Raw genomic sequence first — 21,823 nt, 5'->3', positions numbered from 1 at the left:
TCGGAAACCGCGAGGTCTGATTGGCCCAAGTACCAAGTGTGAGAACCTCGGGTGTAAGAGTGCCAAGATAGTACTTATATGCAAGTTTGTCCGCTTCGGAAACTTTTGAGAGTCTCTTGTATGATGTAGTTGAGCCAGAGATAAGAGCTTAGAGGCTTTTACTATTTCATGTGTTCATTGTCAAGTCCAATTTCCGTGAAGATGCACAAAAATACCGTGATATTGGATCGTACAACAGTCGATTTTGAAGCCAGCAACTATGAATTTCATGCCGGATAACCAGTTCAACAGAGAGAATAAATCCAATCTTTAGGCTACTCGAATTCTTATCATAACGTCAGCTAGAACAGCCCCTCGATCCCCCCTTGGCAAGAATGGCCCTCTCGTCTCTCACACGGGCTTGGGCACCATAGGCTTAACGCGTCCAACACATAGAGCTATCCCTAGTTGAGATGAAATATTTGCGTTCCTTGACCATTCTTACGGGGCATGTGTGACGTTCTGGGATAGTGCTGAGTAAGTTCAAAAGTCTGACGGCATCCGAATACCAGCTAACCACATAAAAACTACTCTAACGATTGCGAGGAAATCATTGGCAAGTGGTTCAGACAAACTGCCAAACGACGTGGGGTTTTTCTTGCAACTAGATTTGGATATGATATATATATCAAGAAAGCATGTGCTAAAAGGCTACAGTTTCTGGATATTATGTTTTATCTATCTCTGTAAGTACAGAACATCAGCAGAAGCTCTAACCATAACTGATATAGACTAGGGAACGGCATCTGGGCAGAAAGATAGTGATGGCATTATTTCAGCTCCAGGAACACAGAGGGCTCAATATTTCTACGAGGATTGGGCTGCTCTTGATATAGTTCTTAGTAATGAAGAGACCGCTGAAATCGGGAGCTTTGTGGAGAAAGATTACCAGTATGTCACTGCCCCCTGCTCTTACGGTTGGCTACTCAGAGATCTAAAGGAGGAGTCTGAATGAGTTACCGAATCTAGTACCTATTTATATCGAAGAAGAATAACTCACAAGACCATATACATCAAACACCGAAAGGCCCGATATATCGGCTCAGCCTCCTCTTCACTCCGACGATTCTCGTCTCGTCAATAACCTCGTGTGCCTTTAGGATATCTAAAATCCCATATACGAAATCCTTACTATCATTACGCATCTCACCCTCTGCCAGGCTCCAGAACGGCGAGATACAAGTCATGTTCACGAGACTCTCAAACCACTCTGGGTTTACTGTACAAAGTTTTCCCCAGGCAACATAGGACGGAAGCATACGTGGGTTATTTGAATGCCGATATATCCTGCAAAAGTTGCCGCGGTGAGCTCGAATAACTTCGAAGTTTTGCCAGAGATGAGTAACTGTATCGTAAGCGGAGAGTGTCCATTGAAAGTCTCTGTCTAGATCGGGGGTCGAGACTGTGATGAAAACTTGGATGGTACACGGCGAGCACCAGGCTGGGCGGCTACTGTAGAGATGATATTCGCTAGACATAGTGACTAGTAGATTGGTGTATGTAGGAGAAAATGAGTATAGATATGCTTGAGGGACTCCTGGCATGAGAAATTTGCTTCATCTTATAGGATGAGATTCGCTGTGACCAAAGGACAAATGGATAACATGGGTTCTTTCATTAAAAGACTTTCGTTGTAGTGGTTCACGGTTCAGTGTAGCATCACTGGATTGCCCCTCACTTATTATTATTCGAGTCGATGGCCGATATAATCTGATTAAGAGGATGCATTAAGGGCAGGTGAAATCTGAATCAGGCTTCCTTCTAGTCTGTTTGTCACAAGTTAAATGATCTCAAACATCCTGATAAGTCACTCAGTGGACGCTTTATGCTCTTTACAAACGGCAACGCCCTTTCAGGCTCAATAATACCTGTATCAACGAAAATATTCAACGTCCCTATAATATACTCATGGCTACACCAAACGTCTCGAGAACTCAAACCTGGATCCGTATTGGCAAATTCTGCGTCACTAGAAGAATTTGGAGACTTATACAAAATCGATTCATACTAGCAATGCTGAACCAAGCATAATTCCCCTAGATCAAACGCCAGAATCGTCTTGGAATATACCAACAGGGTTCCAGTGATTATTCCGGTCGCCATACCAATCTTTCCACTTCTTACACCCATCGTTGACCTGCTTCAGCTTCTCCGAAGTCATCATCTTCCTCAGATCCTCTTCACTCTCCATGATCTGTAGTGCCAAACCACTTGAAGCGTGCCAGGCAATATGGCAGTGGAACAGCCAAGAGCCAGGGTTGTCAGCCTTGAAGGCAACTATAAGGTAACCTCCAGCCGGTATCAGTGCAACGTCACGTCGGGGTGGGTTGTCGAATTTGAGAGTGACGGGGTTGTTTGGGTCATTTATCTGCGAAGAATTTGTGCCTTGGGCAAGCAGGGCAAAGTCGTGCCCGTGTAGATGTAGCTATTGAATATCAGTACAATTCCAGTTGTGCAGTGGAACAAACTTACCGGATGTGCAAGAGACCTGAAGGTCTTGTTGGTGCCAATACGATCAAGCGATGGAGCCGTGATGACGAGATAGACCCAACCGTCCCTGTTCTCTGCGGGAACAATCACATAGTCGTCAGGCCATTCTTTTCTTTCCTCTAGTAGGGTGATGGTTGGGTTCGAGAAGTCCAGCCAAAGAGGTCGCTCGCCGAAAGCCCACCAGCTAAATCTGTCTCCAGCTTGTGGTCTATCCTTCACTTTTTCTATCCCAAGTTCAAGATCCTTACTCCTATCTCCTACATCTTGTTAGCAAAGGAACTCCATTCGGTTTACGTTGGCGTTGACTGACTCTCGTCAAGTTTGACAGTAGGAATTGACCATGGAAGGATGGGTTTCAAGTTCTCATACTTCTCGTCGGTGCAGTCTTTGGTCCAGTTGTCTCTCCAGGTCTGGGGTACCTCTGTGCTCACAGGCTGATATCTAAGAATACCTTGCCGCTCATCAGGCTCGTTACCATCTTCAAACCCTTTGCAGCCATCTGCTGCAACGGTACGAATCCAGTAGTTTCCGTTATCTGATGCAGGGAATTTGGTGTCGTTTCTAGGTTTGGCATGAAGAACAACGTGGTATCTTTGGCCTTGAGGCTGTTAGTTTTACATGCTACAATGATATTATATGACTTACCAATCCCGACGAGGATATGGTCTACTGTATAAGGGTGAATGGGGACAAAGTCGGAGCTCATGACCTCAAAATAATGATTATCGATACCGAACACGAACGTAGTATCAACAGATGTGTTGATGATACGAAGGAGGTATTTCTTGCCCTATAGAGGAGTAAGCATCACATAGTAATCCTTCACTCCTAGTTTTACCTTTGTTACGGTTATGTTGTAGCGTTCCCGTGGAAAGCTGCCAGCAAAGTTTCCTAAAAGTGCTCCGTAAGCATTGAACGAGATATGTAGGCCGGTATGCCTCACCAATTCCATTCATTAATATGCTATTCATCTCAGGGCGAGTAGGAACACCCGTTAGTTCTCTCTCCCACTCCTGAAAAGCACTTCGATGGTTCCAATCCGTAATAAGAATAGGATCCTTCGCTTCATCATAGTGAGCCGACGAAGGCCCAAAGATAGTTATGGGTCCTGCGAGACCGTCGGCGTATTGTAGAGAGTAGTGACTATGATACCAAGAAGAGCCATACTGAAGGGCACGAAACTCATATGTAAAGGTATCTTCGGGGGCAATGGGGCATTGTGTGACGCCGTTGACACCATCCATCTCCATGGTTCCGTTCTGCCTAATGCCATGCCAATGAACCGTGGTGCCGTTATATCGCAATTTATTTGTGACGTGGACTCTGATAAGATCACCCCAACAGGCTTTGATCCACGGGCCGGGGTAGGTTTGATTGAAGACCTTTCCATACGGATTATCGATGCCGTCGCCGTTGATGGTCTTGTTATCAACTACAAGCCAATACTGCAGATATGGATCAGTAAAAAGGGGTGAATAATGTGAGTGGTTGTGTACCTCTCGAAGCACTCCAGGCGGATACATAGTCTCATAGTCAGTATGAATACTGAAATTGTGTCCATCTGAGCTCTTCAGCCAGCAGTGGCGGTTCTCTGGAGTAGAACATGACTTCCAGTCATTTCCAAGCTCGGGATACTTGCAAATAAAGTCTTCGTCTGGTGAATCGGGGCCATTTGGTGCTGGGAACTTTGGATAATTTTGCGAGATCCGGTCATTTTCGAAAGATAGAACAGGCTGTTCAGAGTCATCTCCGATATGCTCGTGAAGTGGAAGTGAGAAGAAGGTGGCGGTGTAGACGATTAACGACTTGCACACGTTGTAGAAACCCATCTGGGGCAAATGTTGACTAATACCTCAGCGAAGTTTGGGGATATGAAATTTACGACCTACTATGAACTCTAGAGGTTGATTGAGATGGTGAATTAGAAGAATTAAATGTTCTCAGAAGGAGAGCTCCCTCCATATCAACTTTCAGAATTGGGTTTCTTGTTTCTCGCGGCGGTTCTCCTCCGGGCTTCGAGTATGTGATAAGCCATTTCACAACTTACACGATATAGAATCATCCGTTTGTAGTCTCATCACATCTCTTTTACTCACTCTGACCGAATCCCATGGCCATATTTCAGCCATGACTTGAACCTAGTTCTGTCTCAGCTGTTGAAGCTGTCCAGATCTGGTCATCAGCCGCACTCTAGCTTGAGCCACCACTGCTTTCCCCTCATTGACTGGAATGTCACACAAGAGCGTTACCATAGAGAAACGGAAGATACCCCCGCTTCTGTAGAAACACGTTCGAAGCCAGACTAGCTTGAGTTTGTCGTCCCGTCCCGTTCCGTATGAGTTAGTGAGTTATCGTTGAGGTGACGCATTCCTTTGTCTGTGAACCAGCCTCAATCGCCAGATTCATGAAGGAGTACCCAAGTGACATAGACTGAGGTCTAGACTCTGAATTGTATTCTGTTGTTGTTCTACAGTTTTTGGTGGCCAGCCAGTCTCTGTTTATTTTGACGGTTGAACGAACAAGCAGCCTGATAACGTGCTATCCCCGTGCCTGATTTGTCAGAGAAGACTATCAGCTCGTCTGATTCTCGTGCCCTGCAACGTTGTCACATTAGGTGCATTTTCTGGCCTCTAAAACACCCTTAACGTTGAGAACTCGCCACCTCATGAGTGAATATTCGTCATTATCTCGCATAGTTGGTGTGATTTCAGGCTAAAGACCAGCACGGAAGAGTGACGCGGCCTGAAGAAGTTGCTCTTCTGTGTGAAAAGATGTCTGTTCCAGCTACTAAAATCAAAGATTTGTGATTCTTGTCTTAATATTGACCTTGCAGTCGAACATAGTATCACAAGGAGTATTGTAACCGCGGAGACCTCGGCAATTCATCGTCACCGGTGCCATCCTATCCATTAGAGCTCTTTCATTGATGATCTTCAAGGCCGTGATGGAGATGCAGGAATAGTTGGGTGCAATTCATATGCACTTCTCGATGCATGGCAAACAAGGCGATCAGATTAGGTGATTTATCACGTGCTGATATGAGCAAATTGTAGTTGATGGCCAGCGTGAGGTCTGTACTAGTGTACTCAGCATGCTCACATCACAATTACACAATGGTCATATAAAGATTCGTCAAGTCATGAATTCGGATTGATAGGGCTATCTTTGAGTATCTCTTCCTTTCATATCATTCGTAGGCGCACATTCCTCGTGTCATCCTATTCAACTGCACACCCAACTCCGTTCATGTCGTTCTGTCCCAGAGACTACCTATACATTCTTATTGAAACAACAATCACCGGACCTCAACACCCCGCTAACCATTTCTCAAAACTTTTGTAACGTGGGCCCCAAGTGATGGGGCATATATGAAATTGAAGTCCTTAGATCTTGGACTTGGCGGCGGTCCAAGAGGCGATGGCGTCCATCAGAGGGGGAGACAGAGCATCATAGGACTCGAGGCCAAGATCCTTGAACTGCTGACGAACCTCGTTGGCCTTATCGGCAGGGAAGCCCTGCTCGATAATGGAAGAGACAAAGGCGGCGAACTGAGGCTCTTGCCAGCCCTTTTCATCAGAGAGCTCAACGTGGACAAAGTCGAGACCCTTGAAGGGGTGATCGTTCTCAATGCGACCAAACAGGTGGACACCGCAGTCACGGCAGGCGTTTCGCTGAATAGCAGCGCTCTTGTCAACAATAGTGAGCTTGTCACCGTTGGCAGTGACCTGGAGCTGGTCGCGGGGGATGACAGCGACGACGGAGAAGAGAGCACCCTCGGGCTTCCAGCACTTGGAGCATCCGCAGGCGTGGTTGTGAGCGACCTGACCGCTGAGGGTTACCTCGACAGGGTTGGAGGAGCACTTGCAGCGAAGCTTGCCACCAGAGAAGTTGGGAGAACCCTTGGTGATGCCGTTCTTGAGGCTGGGGTGGAGGTTGTGAGACATCTTGGAGGTGGTTACTGAACGGTAGATGGAAGTGATTACTGCAGCAGCTGATACTAGGGCGGCGGCGACGGCGATGGGAGTTTTGTTCTTGGAGATGATGTTTCGATTAGAGGACGAAGCCATTGCAAAGGGGAAATAAGAAGAGCTGGGAGGAAAGGGATGGGCAAAGACTTTATATACAACAAGATTTACGATAGACAGCCACAGGCGCCTGTGTTCAGTTATGTACTCTGATCCCCCGCAAAACAGCATGTATCAGACGGTAATTTTGACTGTATGCAGCCATAATCGGCGTAAGCGTAAGCGTCGAGACCGAGATGCCGAGTTATCACCATTGTCCTTCACTGTGTGTCTAACTGTCGCGATGGCGTTTTGCGGGGAATGGGCCACGGTTCAGGCCCCTTCAGAGACAATCGGGGCCTGGTCCAGGGTCCAGCCGACGGTCATCGGAAGCCGATTCCGTGGCCGTGCCCACTGATAACTCACCGATAAGACGGATAATGCCTGAATCTGGAAAGACAAGTGAGAGCTGAAGACGATAGATAATTGCTCTTGGAGCAGAGGCTTCTGGAAATGTCTGATACTGTGTAGCACAACGGCGGCTCAACGTCCGCAATGCAACTTATATCGAGGGGTAAGCAAAACATAAAATGATAGGACAACTTGGTCTAGACGATCGACGACCCCTCTCAGACGTCGTAATCCCAAATCTGTGCAGTGTTACTGTTACCCCATCTTCTTCTTCCTCTTCCTCTTACTCATCATCTGATCGGGATAAATATATGCGGTCCCGGTAAATACTGATGATCCCCCCGGGTCCCATCCCGAAGGCGTCTCGTCTCGTCTAGCACAGCAGGGCAATTGATACCTGGAGATAAGATGCCTTGAGATGCCCCTGGATTTAAAAACCCCCTCTAGAATTGCGTGATGGGGATGTTCGGGATTTTGGAGGCCCCGTTGTCGGAAAAGTAGTGGGATGTAGAGTTCCGAGATGCGCCGTGGCGTGGCGGCCGCGGTTAAGCTGCCAAGAGGAGGGGAATGGGTCAGTGCTGAAGAAGGGGATATACTTTTTGATGCACCGTTTTCGCAATATTTCGTAGGATGGCATCGTGTGGTTACGGCGGTGATGCCAGATGCCGATGTTAGAAGCCGATGCTGATATCTCAGTCAGACAAGATGGCAAGGGACGGACGTTGTTCGCAATCTAGCAAATGAAACATGGTAGGCTCAATGTCACTTTCTATGAAGAAGAACCTAGATAATACGCGTTTGAGGGATCGTGTCGGAAACAAGGGGAGTCCAAAACATGCGTAATCGTCTGCAGGGCGTGATTCCAAACCAGGGCAACCTATCAAATGGCGATCCCCAAAAGTAACACCGACCACCTCCTCATCATCAAACCTTCCTTCGCCCATCTACAGTGAAACAAAAGCCACGACGAATCCTTGCTAGAGCTGAACTTGGACCATGTCGTGTCCAGCGCGTAAATATGCCCTCCGCAAACCCCAAGGCCACAAGCTTCCGATCCCACGATGGCACCTCGCCCTCCCAGATGATGTCACCCATGTCTGCACCGCGTATATCGGGGTACAGGTACATTCTGATACCCAAGACGCTAATATCGCTCGAAACAAAGCTACTGATACTATTCAAGCATGGGTGAACAGCGATGCTGGGCCAGAGGCATATGAGACATTCGCGGTCATTGATGGATGTGATGTCCAAGAATCGACCATATGGGTGCTTTACTGGTCAGACAAGACCGAATATGAGAAAAGGCTCGATGACCTCTCACTGAACTCCATCCACGCTCAGCTACCGGAAACAGGCCGTGCCTCAGTGGGCATCTGGCGAGAGGCCTTCATCACAGAGCTTTCCCGCCTCGAGACCAATTACTCGGGCCTCGACTATCTCCCTGGTCTTGCAAAACTCCCTGGCGCAAGCTTTCCAGAACATGAGCTCTCAGCGTACTGGGGCGCAGCTAGAGACAGAATCCCCTCGTCTGCCTTCGATCTCTTCCCTCCATCAAAGCCGAACCTGCCAGTCACCATTCCTTCGGGTGTTGGCCAATACCTCATTGGAACAAATGATGAGAACGTAGCTCATATCCGATCGGGACAGTTTTGGGAGAACTGCGGGCAACAGGAAGCAGACTCTTACAACAAAAAGCTTGAACCCACTCTCCACTCTGGCCTGCGATATCTTTGGGATAATTCGCCCGATACAGGTGCTCTGGGACTACGATATCTCAGAAATCAAGACCCTTCAGTTGAGGAACCTCGGCTTCGAAAAGAATCATGCGGTGCTGGCTTCTTCACGAACCTCGAAGCCCTTGAAGTTTGGGCAAAGAGCCACAGGTCTCATCTGGCTATATACCGCGGTGCACTAACTCACTACAAGACCTTTGGGGATGACAGAAAATTCCGAACGTGGCATGAAGTCTCTATTCTGAGAGCAGGAGATGCCCGATTTGAGTATCTGAATTGTGTGCCTAAAACAGGTGTGATTCAAGGCGTTACTCTCAAGGCAGAGAGTATCCAGCAGAAAGTTTGACAGTGATTCATAAGCGTATTTACTCAGATTTCTAGCCGTGGCATACTGTTATATATGAATTCAACTCTGTATACCAGTACCGAAGAGTGGTGTAGTGGTATACGTCCTAGAACCTATAAACCTTCTCTAAATCCGAACCTAAAATCCTAAAAATCTCACCCTCTACACCACTCTTCGTTTTTTGCAGGTTGCAAGTTCGAATTTTCAGAAACCATTCTCTTTGTGTGAGCTATCTTGGATGTCTCAAGCTTTGGTGTTGTCGCGTCCTAGGACGTCGGTCTTGACCCATTGTTCAAACGTAGTAGGCTCCAACTGAGTCTTTAACCATGCAAGATCCGCACCATAAGGTCTCTCACCGATGAAACCAAACATTGTGTTTAGATCCTTGATCATCCAGATGATGAATCGGGTTAGAAGGCCATAAGTAACGGGTACGCCATTGCCGGTATGTTTGATGAAGATGCCATCAATGTCCTTGAAGCTCAGTTCCTCACTAGCAATCGAAAGGGCTTGATTTCGGATTTTGGTCCTATAAGGACGGACAAGACCCTCTACAGCCCATCTCCCAATGTCTTTTGTCACAGTGACTTGCATCTTCTTTCCCGCCATGTTGTCTCTCCAGCCCGTCATGCAAAGTTGGCCTGGGAAACCCCACCAAGCATTATCAGCGAACCAAGTCGGGCGAAGGATGGTGTAGTCCATCTTGGAGTTTGAGCAGGTATCGATGAGGTGCTTCTCGATGAGGAATTTGTCGGAGAATGTCTTGCAGTACGAAGGATCCTTATCACTGAGTTCTCGGCCGCCACGATCAACAGAAGAATACACAAAGTAGGGAATACCATTCCTCGCAGCAGAATCGATAAGCCCTTTTGCGTCGCTGACTTCAGTCGGTCCATGGGCTTGAGCGAGAAAGATGCCAGTTTTGGGAAGGATGGTCTTGTCCAGTTGTTGGAGAATTGCTTCAGGGTTGCTCAAGTCGCCGGCAACAATATTGATGTCGCCGTACTTCTCACGGAGTTTGACGGCTCCTGACCCAGAAGCTTGGCGAGTCAGTGCGTAGACTTGCTTTGGTTTTATTTTGATGTCGGGGTGAGTGAGGAGGGCATCGACAGTTGCGCCGCCTTGACGACCCGTTGCTCCAGCGATGAGAAAGTATTCAATGGCGGCCATGGTGGTAAGTTGCAGTGGGTTTGTGTGTGTTTGTGTGTGTTTGTGGGGGAATGAATCTACTGATCTCTCATCTTATTTATACTCTATCTAATGCACTCATATTTGATATCGTATTCTTGGAAATCCTAGATTTGGTGCAAGTCATCGATAACGTTAACACCACAAGCCTCTTCTTGCGCTGGGTGCTATCCGAGAATTGAATTACTAATATTGGCTTGTTCTAAGACCTATCATGATCTGCATAAGCCTACGGCCGAAAAAGGTTTCCGCGCGGTAAGAATAAGCTCACGATGAGGCTCGATCAGAAAGTGGAGTTACCCGCGCGGGTTGAGCCATCAAGGTCATTTAGTCTCAACGAATGACCTCAATCTTAACAATTCCCCTCGAAGAAACAGGCAGATCTTGATGACAGGAAAGTAACAGATCTTGGCTGCAACTTAATCGACGTTTCCCACGATCAACGGGCACGAAGTGGACGATGAGCTACACCAATCGTCTTACACGTTGCAGGAGATCTAACGCGCGTTAGAGATAGATAGTGCGGGAACTTGGATGTGGCACGGTTGATTTCTAAGCACAGCGCGCGGCAGCCACAGCAAATTGGGGGCGGGTGATACAGTCTATTTTGTTACTGGCTGTCGACTCCAAAATGGTTGTGTTCTGTGTAGTCTCAATTAGCCCAAGCGAGACACAAGAGTCTGTCGAATAGGCGTGTCTGTGATTCCATACGTGCTTGAATAGTTGTCAAAAACCCCATCAGCAGCCACATTCCCTCTGTCCAGTCCACATCACCCCAACTCAAACTCCATCGATGCCATTAGAAGTTCATCTCCTTGGTGAGTTCCTTCGCAGTCTCCTCCAGAAGTGACTCCAGAGCACTTTCGACGGTCGTACGCTCAATACTCTTCAACAAGACACTCCCATGCCCGCAAGTATGGGGAGTGGCCACGCCGGCAACATACAGCTCGCCGCGCTTACAAACGAAAAGCTTAGTCACTGGCATGCTAGCGTAGAGGGCGGCGACGTTCACTGGCAGGTCAGCTATGCATGAACTTACAGGTCATGAGGTTGAACTTACTCTGGATGAGCTCCTTCAAGCGTACAGCTCGCTCGACTTGGCCGGTAGTTACCATTTTGAATGTCGAAAAGTGAAGTTTGTTGTATCAGGAGACGTGATGTGACTTGATATGTCAGAATGGTCAAGGACTAGGGAATAATCTAGCAATGCTGGTGAATATCCGAGAAAGTTGACTTTGGGGAAGCTATCTCAGACGGGAATTTCACAGCTTTATATGTGTTTCTCGGATATGCTAGTCCTCTAATCCTGCTGCATGTTTGCCAGTGGCTTTCTTTGAGCTTCCATCCACGGGTAGCCTAGCCAATTATCTACTCTACACTATGGGACACGATTCTTTACTCAAGCCAAGCGATTTTCTACAAAATCACAGGCAAACGCAACCATTTGCTAGTTGTCTAATGGCAGATGCTTCTTCTATGGCCTTCTCTCGGTAACCTGCATGCATAATCCGGAATGCTGTATGCAGCATCCCAGATAGGTACTCACAAGTAACCTGAAGAGGGTGAAATATGTGTTGTTTGCCTTATGCGTCTCATAATTGATGGGCTCCAAGGTAAGCAAACGCATTGGTCTGTTCTGAAAACATTACCCTCTCAAATACAGGAAACCGTTGGTCTTGCTTCCGCCTAAGCCCAGTGATGTTCAAGGTAATACATCCAAATCCAATCGCTCGATAATTCTCTTCTGCGAACTACGTAGCTTGTCCGTCACATACAACCATCATTTGCGGACTACAAACAAAATCAAGGTTAGCTCTTTATCTGTGATCTGTGTTTTCGTAATTATGTAGTGAATACCCTTTGATTTTTTGATACGCCATTCAGGGAATTCAACATCCTCACTGAGCTCCGCCATCGTCTGGTCGAGGATATCCTCCAGCGCGCTTTCGACTGTGAGTCTTCTGCCACTGCTTCGTAGGAAGACATTAGTGTCCTCAGTGTTCGAAAACGTAGCAACGCCAGCTCCGTAAAGAACCTGACCTGAACGCTTCTCGACACGCTTAACCAGGAATAGCCTGATCTTGTTGGAGGAATAGAGAGCCCTGATGTTCACTGTTCTGTTAGTGACTGTATGGTGCTCTTGTTATGGGGACATACTCTCGATCAATCCTTTCAACACGCCGACTGTCAGTTGACTCTGTTCGACTTCGGTTGATTCGGTTGATTCGGTTGATTCGGTTGATTCGGTTGATTCGGATGATTCGGATGATGACATGTTGAGTTTTGGTTGAGATGAGGAGTTGTGAAGCTATCAAAAACGACTTTAACCGCTGTTGTCGAGATCCAAGATGGCGTTAAGCGTTGATCTGGGTTGACAATACTGGCCTTCATATAGTTCTTCAACAAGGTTGCGCAATGTGAGGTCAAAGTACTTTATAGCAAATTTTGTATTATTTAACAACAGATTGCTAAGTGTTGTTGACAAGCATCTTCCACGCAAGTGTTGGATTTCCAAGTTGTCGCTTCTTTTCGGTAGTACATACCTAATTCTATTACAAAAAGTAGTATATTAGCATATTTTGCTATCATCGCTTTTCAAACGTGGAAAACTCTTTGCCTCACCTTCCTGAAGCCTGTGAATACTCCAATACCACGCCTCAGTGGATTTTAACAGTAGGTATCTGTTGCAACCTGAACAATTCAATGGTAATTGGTGGCTAACAGTCCTTAACAGGCATACGAGTCTGTAAATGCAGGGTCTGTTAGCCTTTGCTAGTGCGTAGAAATGGGTCCACTGTAGCAAAATGCCACCGCCCGCCGACATTTCGGCGGAGCAGAGTCCGGCGATGACTTACAAAGCCTCAACATGACATGCTTTGCAATAAACGAACAAATTTGTAATGAAACCACGGAGGAGGCTCTTCTCGTCCTCCTTCAAGATGAAATATATATAGCATCAAGACCCAACTGAAATTTCAATCATCACTCTCCCATCTCACTTCAATCACAACAATCAATACAATTCACTACTCTACCATCCATATCCATCATGAACGTTACAATTGTCGGCGCAAATGGCGAGGCCGGTTTGTCCATCATCGATGCTCTCTCACCTTCTCCAAATGATTTTGTAAGTTGCAATCCCCAAGTTGCAATCCCCAACTATCAAAGTTTCTTATACTCATCTTGACAGAAATTGACCGCAATTGTGCGACCTGCTTCCATCAACAAACCCGAGATCCAACAGATCAAGAGCAAGGGCGTTTCCGTGGTCCCTATCAATCTCGAAAACAACCACGACGAACTCGTCAAAGCACTCACCGGTCAAGATGTAGTCATCAGTTGTCTTGTGCCTTTCACTACGGGTCCTGAAATTGCTTTGGCAGATGCTTCCAAAGAAGCTGGAGTCAAACGATTCATCCCCAGTGCCTTTGGCCCGCCCTGCCCTCCTGAGGGTGTTATGCTTCTTAGGGAGCTTGTAAGTTTCAAAGCAAGTTAACAGTCAGTGTCACTGACGAGTTTGTAGAAAGAGACCATCATCAACCACGTCAAGAAAATCTATCTTCCCTACACAGTCGTTGACGTTGGCATGTGGTATCAGGTCTCTCTCCCGGCTCTTCCTTCTGGCAAGATTGACTATGCTCTCAAATTCCCCGCCGCCGTCGTCGCCGAGGATGGCTCTCACGCCACAAGCTTGACAGACCTGAGAGACATTGGAAAATACGTTGCCAAGATCATTACTGATGAGCGAACCCTGAACAAATACGTCTTTGCTTACAACGAAGTCTGGACTCAGGAGGAAATTCACGCTCACTTGGAAAACGTCAGCGGTGAAAAGATTCCTCGCAACTCAGTAAGTCTCTCTTCCATTCGCAGAACTGAAACTTGATGATTAACAGGAGTAGATGCCAACCAAGGATATCGAGGCCACCATCGCAGACGCCCAGGTCAAGTACGATGCGAGTGACAAGAGCCTTCCCTTCATCTTTGGACTCGCTGCTCCTCAGTATCTCTACTGCGAGTGGTTCCGTCAGGATAATCTCCCCGAGCCTGCCAAGTATTTGGGCTATCTCAGCACCAAGGACCTCTACCCTGACTTTGAGCCAATCAAGTACGTGGACTATGTTGATGAAGTCATGCAGGGCAAGGGCAAGAGCATCTATGCGAACCGTTGAATATGTTAAAAGGGTTGGAGGTGATTACAACGGGCAACAATGGAGAAGATGTTTGATTATAGTGCAGTAATCTAACATTTCGCTCCTATAAACCTATCTTTTCCTAGTCGAGAGCTGCTGTGCACTCAATCTCAACATCAGTTCCCAATGGCAGCTGGAAGACCGCTACACAAGTTCTAGCCTGAGAGACATTAGTGATTGAGTTGGACTATGCTTGGAACTTGGCATACCGGCTTTGGCTCCCAAGTGAAGAACTCATCGTATGCCTCATTCACAAGAGCAAAGTTTTGCATATCAGTGATGTACATGTTCATCTTGACGATATTTCTCAGGCTACTGCCGGACTCTTTGAGGATAGCCTCAAGATTCTTGATAGCTTGTCGCTGTAGTCGTATGGTCAGCCAATACACATTGCACGGTCTGAATCTCTCAAAGACCTACCGCTCTATCTTTAACAGTTCCCTCTACCAGCTCAAAATTTGTCCCGGGAATGGCTCCAATGTTTCCGGAGCAGTAAACCATGCCATTGTGCTTAACGGCCTGTGAGAACTGCGGCAGCGGAGCCGGAGCAGATTTGGTAGAAACAGCTTCGATCTGAGGGGTCATGACTGGTTTTGTGGTTGAAAAGAGGTTTCTGTCCGGTTGCTTGGTGAGATTCTGTTTTTTGTTTTTTTTTGTGTATTAGAAATCAAAGCTTTGAGGATGCGGGGAGACTATTATCTCACAAGGTTGACCGCGCCCTACGGAGTACATACAGCTCATGATATGGGCCGGAGCTTAGATTTGTCCCCGACACAAAGAAAAAGCTCTCGTTAATGAGATCAGACTAATAAGCAATTGTAGGTCAAACCTCATGAACTTTACGTAACTTTCAGTATCTAACAAGCTGGCAAAGTACGATCTTCTCTTCTCTTCTCACATATGACTGGATCGATCATACACCAGCTTTTTTTTTTTTTTCTTTTTTTTTTTTTTTGTTTAATTCTCTCATTGTATCTTCAACTACCTATCTGTCCGAAGCTTTTGGGGGGTATCCTAGTCATTGCCATCCTAACGGTGACAATAGTCAACCAGGTTTCAGTCTATGGTTGTCACAAGTATCTAGGTGCTCAAGCACCAGGGGGGGCATTTCCTTTCTTCGACGATGGTGCTGGGGAGTTGTGTGTGTTTCTTTTTCTCTTCAGTGTCTTTTCCTTCTCGCCTGCTTCATTCTCTTCTCTTCTCATTCCAACGTCTTCGAGAGTTAGACGTCGGTCAGGTTGTGAATCCGTTAAAGACATCGTACTCAAGCGATAACCAAGCCATATCTCTAGCCCGAGCGTCATCGTCAGAATTACCATCATGCAGTTCCCCCTTGCTAAAGGCATCGTTCAAATATAACAGTGCCATTTTCTCCCATCGACGTTCAGACCCTGTCGCACAGCCAGAATCGTCGCACCAGAGTATGTGTTTCATTTCCTCGTCCAGGAGAGGGTTTCGTTTGAGTCGTGAGTTGCACTCCTTATCCTGGTTGTAGTTGAGATTGAAAAGCCACGAGGGGTGGAGGAAGGTTTTCATGGCAATGTCTCTTTTGATCTTGAGATCTATAATTGTTTTTCCGCGAGGCTTTGTTTTCGCCGATCCTCTTGCTGCCGATGTGGGGATTAGAGGCGGTCGTCCGACTTGCCTCAGACTTAGGTGATACTCTGCGCCGCAAATCTTGCAGATTGCGTTGGTAACAGGGCTCAATAACGTGCATTTTTGGAGCCCTGTCTCTGATCGGGGGAAGCATGAACACTTGGATGGATCAGAGGCCATACAATCTTGGAGGATCTCGCTAGAGAAATGCGCGCAGAGGGCTTTTGGGTCGCTCACGGTGTATAACCCTTTTTTTAGCTGCCTAATGGCTTCTTCCATATGTTTGTCTGAGCTTCCATCAAGAACGACAAGGTGAATAGTTGCTGTGAGTATGAAATACATGTGGCGCTTCATGGGGCCATGGTTCCAAGCTGAAGCTGATGAGATGTCGAGAAAACCATGGGGGGCATAGCTTATCTCGGCGAGGGAACCTGAAGGGAATGATTTGTGACTCAAATCCTCGCACGTTACCGATCTTTGCTTTCCACCGACATTGGACAGAGTGACCATATCAGGGCCTGCAAAAGTCTCATGCGAGCAGAGCGGGAAATTTCCCATTCGACCCAAGCACTGCGTATACTGTTTCCCTTTCTCCTCGGGAGAAAAGAACAGTGCAGGATGGCTGGCTTTACATCCGTGACAGTACTGCAGCTCGTAGAGCTTCTGCATCACTCCTTGCAGCTTGCCCGAATCGCGGTGGGAGTTACATTCTTGACAGAGAGTCCTGCGAGCAAGAATGTCCCGAATGACCTTTCGTTGTTGGTAGCCATTCTCGCTGATACAATAGCTCTCTGGTCCGCCTCGAAACTCGAGGTTGAATGTCTTGAATGTATCTCGCTTTGAGATCTGGCGAAACTTTTGGCATGTCTGTTGGAGAAGATACAGGCTGCTGTGTGGAAGAAGTAGCATGATCTCGATTATCAATTCTGGCGAGAGCTTTTGTAGGGTCAGGCGAGCGTCATGCTGCTGCTGTTGGTCGAGCCCCGTATCGGTTTTGGTCATCTGCAGGCAATTAGTAGGGGGAAGATACCGTGGCCGATAGTGCACTTTACGTCTTTTCCCTCTTCTCTGCCAGAGATGCTGACTTGATGGTGTTGAGTGTTCATGTTGCTCGCGGGTTCGGTTTCATCATCACGAACCGCGACCTCGTGATCGCTAGGGTCGAGAATGGTTTCCTGAGCATCGAAATAAGTCTCGGATGCGGCAAATCTATCAGATTCTTGATCAGACAGCGACGTGCTAGAGGCATAATCACTGCTGGCAGGCGAGGTTTGTTCTTGGAACTGAATGGCTGTCTTTTTACCGGCACCTTGCTCCTCGGAGTCCTCAGGAACATCATCTTGGACATGTTGGTCTACCACAGGGGTTGTAGCAGGCTCATCTTTGGCGCGATCGACCTTCCTGAATGGACTTTTGATGGACCGGAAGATCTTTTTGACCTTTGTTCGCGAGAGTGAGAGCGAGAGCTTCTTCTTGAAAGAAGGCATCGTGGATGAGCGGTGGTCGATGATCCCGCTCAACAGTCAAAAGAAGGATGGAAGAGGAAGAATCTCTCTGTGGGTACAGAGGCTGACAAAACATTTTATCTTAACTTTGTGAATTTAAATTCCTTTGTGGTTTAGGCAGAAGGTGCCTTGTGAAACTCTGTTGAAGGCTTCCTGCAGTGTCGACCAGTGTCAGGTCCAAGATCTCAGGCGATTTCTGCCATAACACTCAAAGACAAACGGGACCTTGCTTTGGAGCCTAGTGTCAGCTCAAACTCACGTAGATAATGGTGCGTATACGCATGTCACCATGGCTCTATCTCCCAGTAACCATATCATTTCAGAAGCTGCGTAATTTCTAATGCTGCTATCAGGTTTAAACAATACATTGTATGTATTGGTTTCTTCACTCTATGTTAAATGTGATTGCGTCAAGCGATCTAGCTACTAGGCACGTAGTATGTCTATATTTTGAGTTTGATAGAGATCATAGACCGAGGCAGTCCATGGTTGGAATAAGTTTGTATGGAGCCAAATGTAACATGACTACAACTGGGTGAGTGAACAGCTAATTGTAAGCCACGGGATACCTCTAGGCTACCTCGAGATAGAAATCATTGTGAGTAATACTGTATGAGACATGATGAGACTACCCTACAAGAGCTTGGCTAGGTGCTGCTACAAGGAATACAAAAGCATAAATACATCACATGACAAGATGGTTTTCATGTGATGGAAGAGCTAGAGCAATGTAGCTTTACGCTGGTCACGATGATCATTCCAATAGACTTCCAAGAGGGCAAGTAGCGTCTTCTAGCCGATTAAGCATGTTTTTAGACAAACCTCCTTCAGGAGCGGCTGCGGCTAGATAACCGCATTCCTTTGCATTGAAACGATTGGTAGCTCACAAAGCAGTTCAAAGATGTTTATTGTTGAGAGAGACATATGAGGAACATTATGTTGGACAATGAAGTACCTAGGGGATGTCACTTGTGATTTGTGCAGTTGCATCCAATATTCATATTTCATCCAATATCAAGATGAGAAGAAGCAATGAATCATCTCACAGTCTCGAACAGCCCGTGCCGGCGTGTAAAGTGCTCAGATTAGCAGGACACGGCCTAGACTAGACCAAACAATGGTTTCTACCTTTGGCGGCGCCACCCGCTTCGCTATTGACTGGACAACCCAATAGATCAGAAGCCGAGTGAGACAGGTGATTTGAGGCTGGAATAAGTGGCAAACCAGACAATAGGAGTCCAGGACCTGCTCACCCGTTGTTTCAGCCAAATATTAGTGCCTATTAGACAGGTCTCAGCCACTTCTGTGAAATGTCGCCATGAAACCCGCCATGAAACTCTGATCTTTGGAAAGACGGTATTATTGCTCGCTCTAACAGAGACTCAGGGAGGCTGACGAGCCAAGATGAGGGTGGCTTGATGGTAATTTCGCGTATGGGGGATATTTTTGAGGACTTTGGCACGAGTCAAGCGATGCTGACTTTTTGGCTGACGTCTTCGATGGAGTACGGATAAACTGGAGCCGATTGCAAGCGAGCGAGGGGATTTACAACCAGGATGATCTGATCCTTTTCCCTCCTTCACATTGTTTGTGATAAGGAATGTAGGGGTGCAAATCTTATGGCAGCCTTGCAGAGACGGCAGAGAGTGAGGGTGAGAGTATCGGGTCAGCTTTAATTAGATCGGATGTGTTTAGATGTCCTCGGCTTCCGCGACAAGCCACAGCGCGATCTCTTTTAATTAAAGCTGACGAGCTGTAGTTAGGAGATTACCAGTAAGTGTCTTATGATGTCTAAGACAAGCTCACAATGCCATTGATCCAGAGACCAGACTATTGACGCAAGGGGGAACGGAACCGCCGCCGTGGCCGTAGCCGTGCCGTACGAAAACTGTCAAGGAAGCATTGCGTGCAATTTCCTCTTACGAACGGCACAACCAACAACGGATGAGCTGATTTTGCTGACTCTGGGGTCATGATTTGCTCTGGTAAAATGCAAAATGCAGCACGCAGAATGCAAGGGGCAAGGGGTTCGACTTGTCACTAGACAAGGGGGTATTCTATTTTGGTGTCTTAATTGGTTGAAGCTTAAAAAACTTGATGAGATAAGACATTTTCCGCTCTGGAGACTAAAAACCAAGGAACAGCAAAGAGGGACAAATCAACGCACGCTAAAAGATGACGACCTTTTGTGACTGGGGCACTTGGGTCAGAGTGTGATAGAGGCTGCAGGACGCCGCATTAGCCTGATGCTGACTGCAGGGGCCGTTGCTAGTGATTGGAGATGAAAAACGTGAGAGAGAAAAACCGGCTTTTTTTTCCGTTGGAGGAGGAGGGTGAAAAAAGAGGAGATTTGAGTGACTAAAAGGTGAGTAAACAAAGTTCCCCGGACTACGGAGCTAGGTGCTATGTGGGTACTAGCGCAGGTACCCAGCTCACCCAAGACTGCTAACCACTCCGGCTAACTCGGCCCCTCTAAATCGGATCATCCACTGAACAGACAACAATTGATAGCTGCTGAGGTGTACTGTGCTGTTGCAACTGCCACCGTTGCAACCGATGAGTATGTAATAGAGTTTGCCCTACCGATAGATATATCCATAGAGTCGCTGCAACTGTGACAACTGGCCATCATCATATCACAACAAAGAGACCCTGCATTGCAACAGCACACACACACTCACAACTCACAACTCACAGCCAGGCCAATCACTTCTGCCTACCCCGGACATTTCCTTATCATGAGGTTTCTCACAAGATCCGAATCTGACATAAAATCCCTCCCTGACCTCGTATTCCTAGACAAGGGCCCCTGTACCCTGCAACCACCTCAGCCCAACGAGTCTGGCTAGTGCAAGGTACAGTACATATGAGTAAGAAGTGAGATTGCTTCAATGATATCATGATTGGACGAGCTACGCCCTGGAGCGGTAAAAAGAGGGTAAAGAGAGGTAAAAAAAAAATTGCCTCGTCTAGCGTGAGGCCGTGAGCGTGGGCCCATGATCCATCTCGATGTGTGTACAAGGTTAAATGGACTTTCAGAATGTGGTTAGGCTAGACTAGACTAGACTAAACTAGACGCCTTTTGAGTTTGTGTGTGTCTCTGAGACCTGGGTTTCCGTATCTATCAGCCCAGTTCAGCTCAGCTTTGTCTTGGTGTTGAACTCAAAGATAAATACCCTCACTCTCTTCCCACCTTTTCCCTCACTTCCTTCTCTCAACAACTACACTCGCTTCAGTCGTTACACTCTCGCTCAAAGCTCAAGCTCAATCTTGCTTTTCTGCACTTCACTCGTTTTAATAAGTCAGAACTTAATCAAAACCTCCCCAAATCCTTCAAAATGGTTGCTATCAAGGTTGCTGCTGCTGGCCTCCTCATCGGAGCTGCCACCGCTTCTCCCTACTACGCCCCTCCCTCCAACGGCACTCACTACACCACCGAGGTTGTCACCGCCATCACAACCTACTGCCCTGGTGCTACCACTCTCACCTACGGTGACAAGACCTACACCGTCACCTCTGAGACCACCTTGACCATCACCGACTGCCCTTGCACAGTCAGCTACCCCGTCAAGCCCACCAAGCCCGTTGTCCCTCACCCCGTCTACACCACTGAGGTCATCACCGCCGTGACTACCTACTGCCCTGAGCCCACCACTCTGACCTACGGCAACAAGACCGTCACTGTCACCGCTCCCGGCACCGTTACCGTCACCGACTGCCACTTCACCACCACTCACCCTGCTTCCGAGCACCCTTACCCTCAGCCCACTCCCGGTAAGCCCGGTAAGCCCGGCTACACTGCTCCCGTTGTTCCCGGCAAGCCTACCACCGCTGCCCCCGTCCCCGTCCCTACTGGTACCGCTACTTACCCCGTCCCCGAGGGTACCAACCCTGCCGTTGTCACCGCTGCTGCCGGTCGCATTGCCCCCGCCGGCGTCCTCGCCGTCCTCGGTGCTATTGCTCTTTTCTAAGCAACTCAGAACCTCTGCTCTACATGTCATGGATATATCTCGTGATGAGTTTGGACGACAAGGGAAAAGCATTGGTCTTTAATGATTAATTTCACACATGATGAACTAAAGATGGAAGCGTTGGGTATATAATTCATTTCTACGACTTGCACATAGATCTCTTGATAGAGGTGCATAGACCTTAATACTATACAGTTCATCTGAGCTACACTCTTTGTCTTCTATTGTATCGTGATAACCTCTTCTGTATAATACTCGATCCAAACGAGCAATGTCGCAGCCTGGCCCAAACCTGACCAATTGCCGCTGAGTTTGTCTCGGCACAGCTCACTCAAGCAACG

At 47.4% G+C, this 21,823-nt stretch overlaps 11 protein-coding genes across 11 annotated transcripts; 3 read left to right on the top strand and 8 right to left on the bottom strand.

Moving 5' to 3' along the window:
- Positions 1–1,052: 1,052 nt before the first annotated feature.
- FPRO_10971 (uncharacterized protein) lies at positions 1,053–1,517 on the bottom strand (the record flags this gene model as incomplete). Its single annotated transcript, XM_031231992.1, has 1 exon — positions 1,053–1,517. The coding sequence occupies one exon, from the start codon at positions 1,515–1,517 to the stop codon at positions 1,053–1,055; it is 465 nt and encodes a 154-aa protein (XP_031081974.1).
- Positions 1,518–2,080: 563 nt separating this feature from the next.
- FPRO_10970 (uncharacterized protein) lies at positions 2,081–4,358 on the bottom strand (the record flags this gene model as incomplete). Its single annotated transcript, XM_031231991.1, has 7 exons — positions 2,081–2,464; positions 2,512–2,786; positions 2,840–3,127; positions 3,175–3,319; positions 3,368–3,420; positions 3,473–3,974; positions 4,026–4,358. 7 exons carry the CDS (start codon positions 4,356–4,358, stop codon positions 2,081–2,083), a joined length of 1,980 nt encoding a protein of 659 aa, XP_031081973.1.
- A 1,554-nt stretch (positions 4,359–5,912) lies between these two features.
- On the bottom strand, positions 5,913–6,596 carry FPRO_10969 (putative glutathione-dependent formaldehyde-activating enzyme; the record flags this gene model as incomplete). The annotated part of the gene is made up of 1 exon (XM_031231990.1): positions 5,913–6,596. The coding sequence occupies one exon, from the start codon at positions 6,594–6,596 to the stop codon at positions 5,913–5,915; it is 684 nt and encodes a 227-aa protein (XP_031081972.1).
- A 1,344-nt stretch (positions 6,597–7,940) lies between these two features.
- On the top strand, positions 7,941–9,026 carry FPRO_10968 (uncharacterized protein; the record flags this gene model as incomplete). Its single annotated transcript, XM_031231989.1, has 1 exon — positions 7,941–9,026. One exon carries the CDS (start codon positions 7,941–7,943, stop codon positions 9,024–9,026), a length of 1,086 nt encoding a protein of 361 aa, XP_031081971.1.
- Positions 9,027–9,269: 243 nt separating this feature from the next.
- Positions 9,270–10,196, bottom strand: FPRO_10967 (related to nucleoside-diphosphate-sugar epimerases; the record flags this gene model as incomplete). Its single annotated transcript, XM_031231988.1, has 1 exon — positions 9,270–10,196. One exon carries the CDS (start codon positions 10,194–10,196, stop codon positions 9,270–9,272), a length of 927 nt encoding a protein of 308 aa, XP_031081970.1.
- Positions 10,197–11,013: 817 nt separating this feature from the next.
- Positions 11,014–11,329, bottom strand: FPRO_10966 (uncharacterized protein; the record flags this gene model as incomplete). The annotated part of the gene is made up of 2 exons (XM_031231987.1): positions 11,014–11,225; positions 11,275–11,329. 2 exons carry the CDS (start codon positions 11,327–11,329, stop codon positions 11,014–11,016), a joined length of 267 nt encoding a protein of 88 aa, XP_031081969.1.
- A 665-nt stretch (positions 11,330–11,994) lies between these two features.
- Positions 11,995–12,489, bottom strand: FPRO_10965 (uncharacterized protein; the record flags this gene model as incomplete). The annotated part of the gene is made up of 2 exons (XM_031231986.1): positions 11,995–12,326; positions 12,372–12,489. 2 exons carry the CDS (start codon positions 12,487–12,489, stop codon positions 11,995–11,997), a joined length of 450 nt encoding a protein of 149 aa, XP_031081968.1.
- A 774-nt stretch (positions 12,490–13,263) lies between these two features.
- Positions 13,264–14,389, top strand: FPRO_10964 (related to isoflavone reductase homolog P3; the record flags this gene model as incomplete). The annotated part of the gene is made up of 4 exons (XM_031231985.1): positions 13,264–13,344; positions 13,408–13,692; positions 13,741–14,067; positions 14,120–14,389. The coding sequence occupies 4 exons, from the start codon at positions 13,264–13,266 to the stop codon at positions 14,387–14,389; spliced, it is 963 nt and encodes a 320-aa protein (XP_031081967.1).
- Positions 14,390–14,492: 103 nt separating this feature from the next.
- Positions 14,493–14,995, bottom strand: FPRO_10963 (putative brt1 protein; the record flags this gene model as incomplete). The annotated part of the gene is made up of 3 exons (XM_031231984.1): positions 14,493–14,570; positions 14,620–14,772; positions 14,831–14,995. 3 exons carry the CDS (start codon positions 14,993–14,995, stop codon positions 14,493–14,495), a joined length of 396 nt encoding a protein of 131 aa, XP_031081966.1.
- Positions 14,996–15,643: 648 nt separating this feature from the next.
- On the bottom strand, positions 15,644–17,493 carry FPRO_10962 (uncharacterized protein; the record flags this gene model as incomplete). The annotated part of the gene is made up of 2 exons (XM_031231982.1): positions 15,644–17,008; positions 17,059–17,493. 2 exons carry the CDS (start codon positions 17,491–17,493, stop codon positions 15,644–15,646), a joined length of 1,800 nt encoding a protein of 599 aa, XP_031081965.1.
- Positions 17,494–20,849: 3,356 nt separating this feature from the next.
- FPRO_10961 (putative SED1-abundant cell surface glycoprotein) lies at positions 20,850–21,482 on the top strand (the record flags this gene model as incomplete). Its single annotated transcript, XM_031231981.1, has 1 exon — positions 20,850–21,482. One exon carries the CDS (start codon positions 20,850–20,852, stop codon positions 21,480–21,482), a length of 633 nt encoding a protein of 210 aa, XP_031081964.1.
- Between the last annotated feature and the right edge of the window lie 341 nt (positions 21,483–21,823).

Source organism: Fusarium proliferatum (genome assembly GCF_900067095.1).
Source record: "Fusarium proliferatum ET1 genome assembly, contig: FPRO_scaffold005, whole genome shotgun sequence".
In the NCBI taxonomy this organism is placed as follows: domain Eukaryota; kingdom Fungi; phylum Ascomycota; class Sordariomycetes; order Hypocreales; family Nectriaceae; genus Fusarium; species Fusarium proliferatum.
Note: the sequence above shows the minus strand (reverse complement) of the source record. Positions and strands in the feature narration are given on the sequence as shown.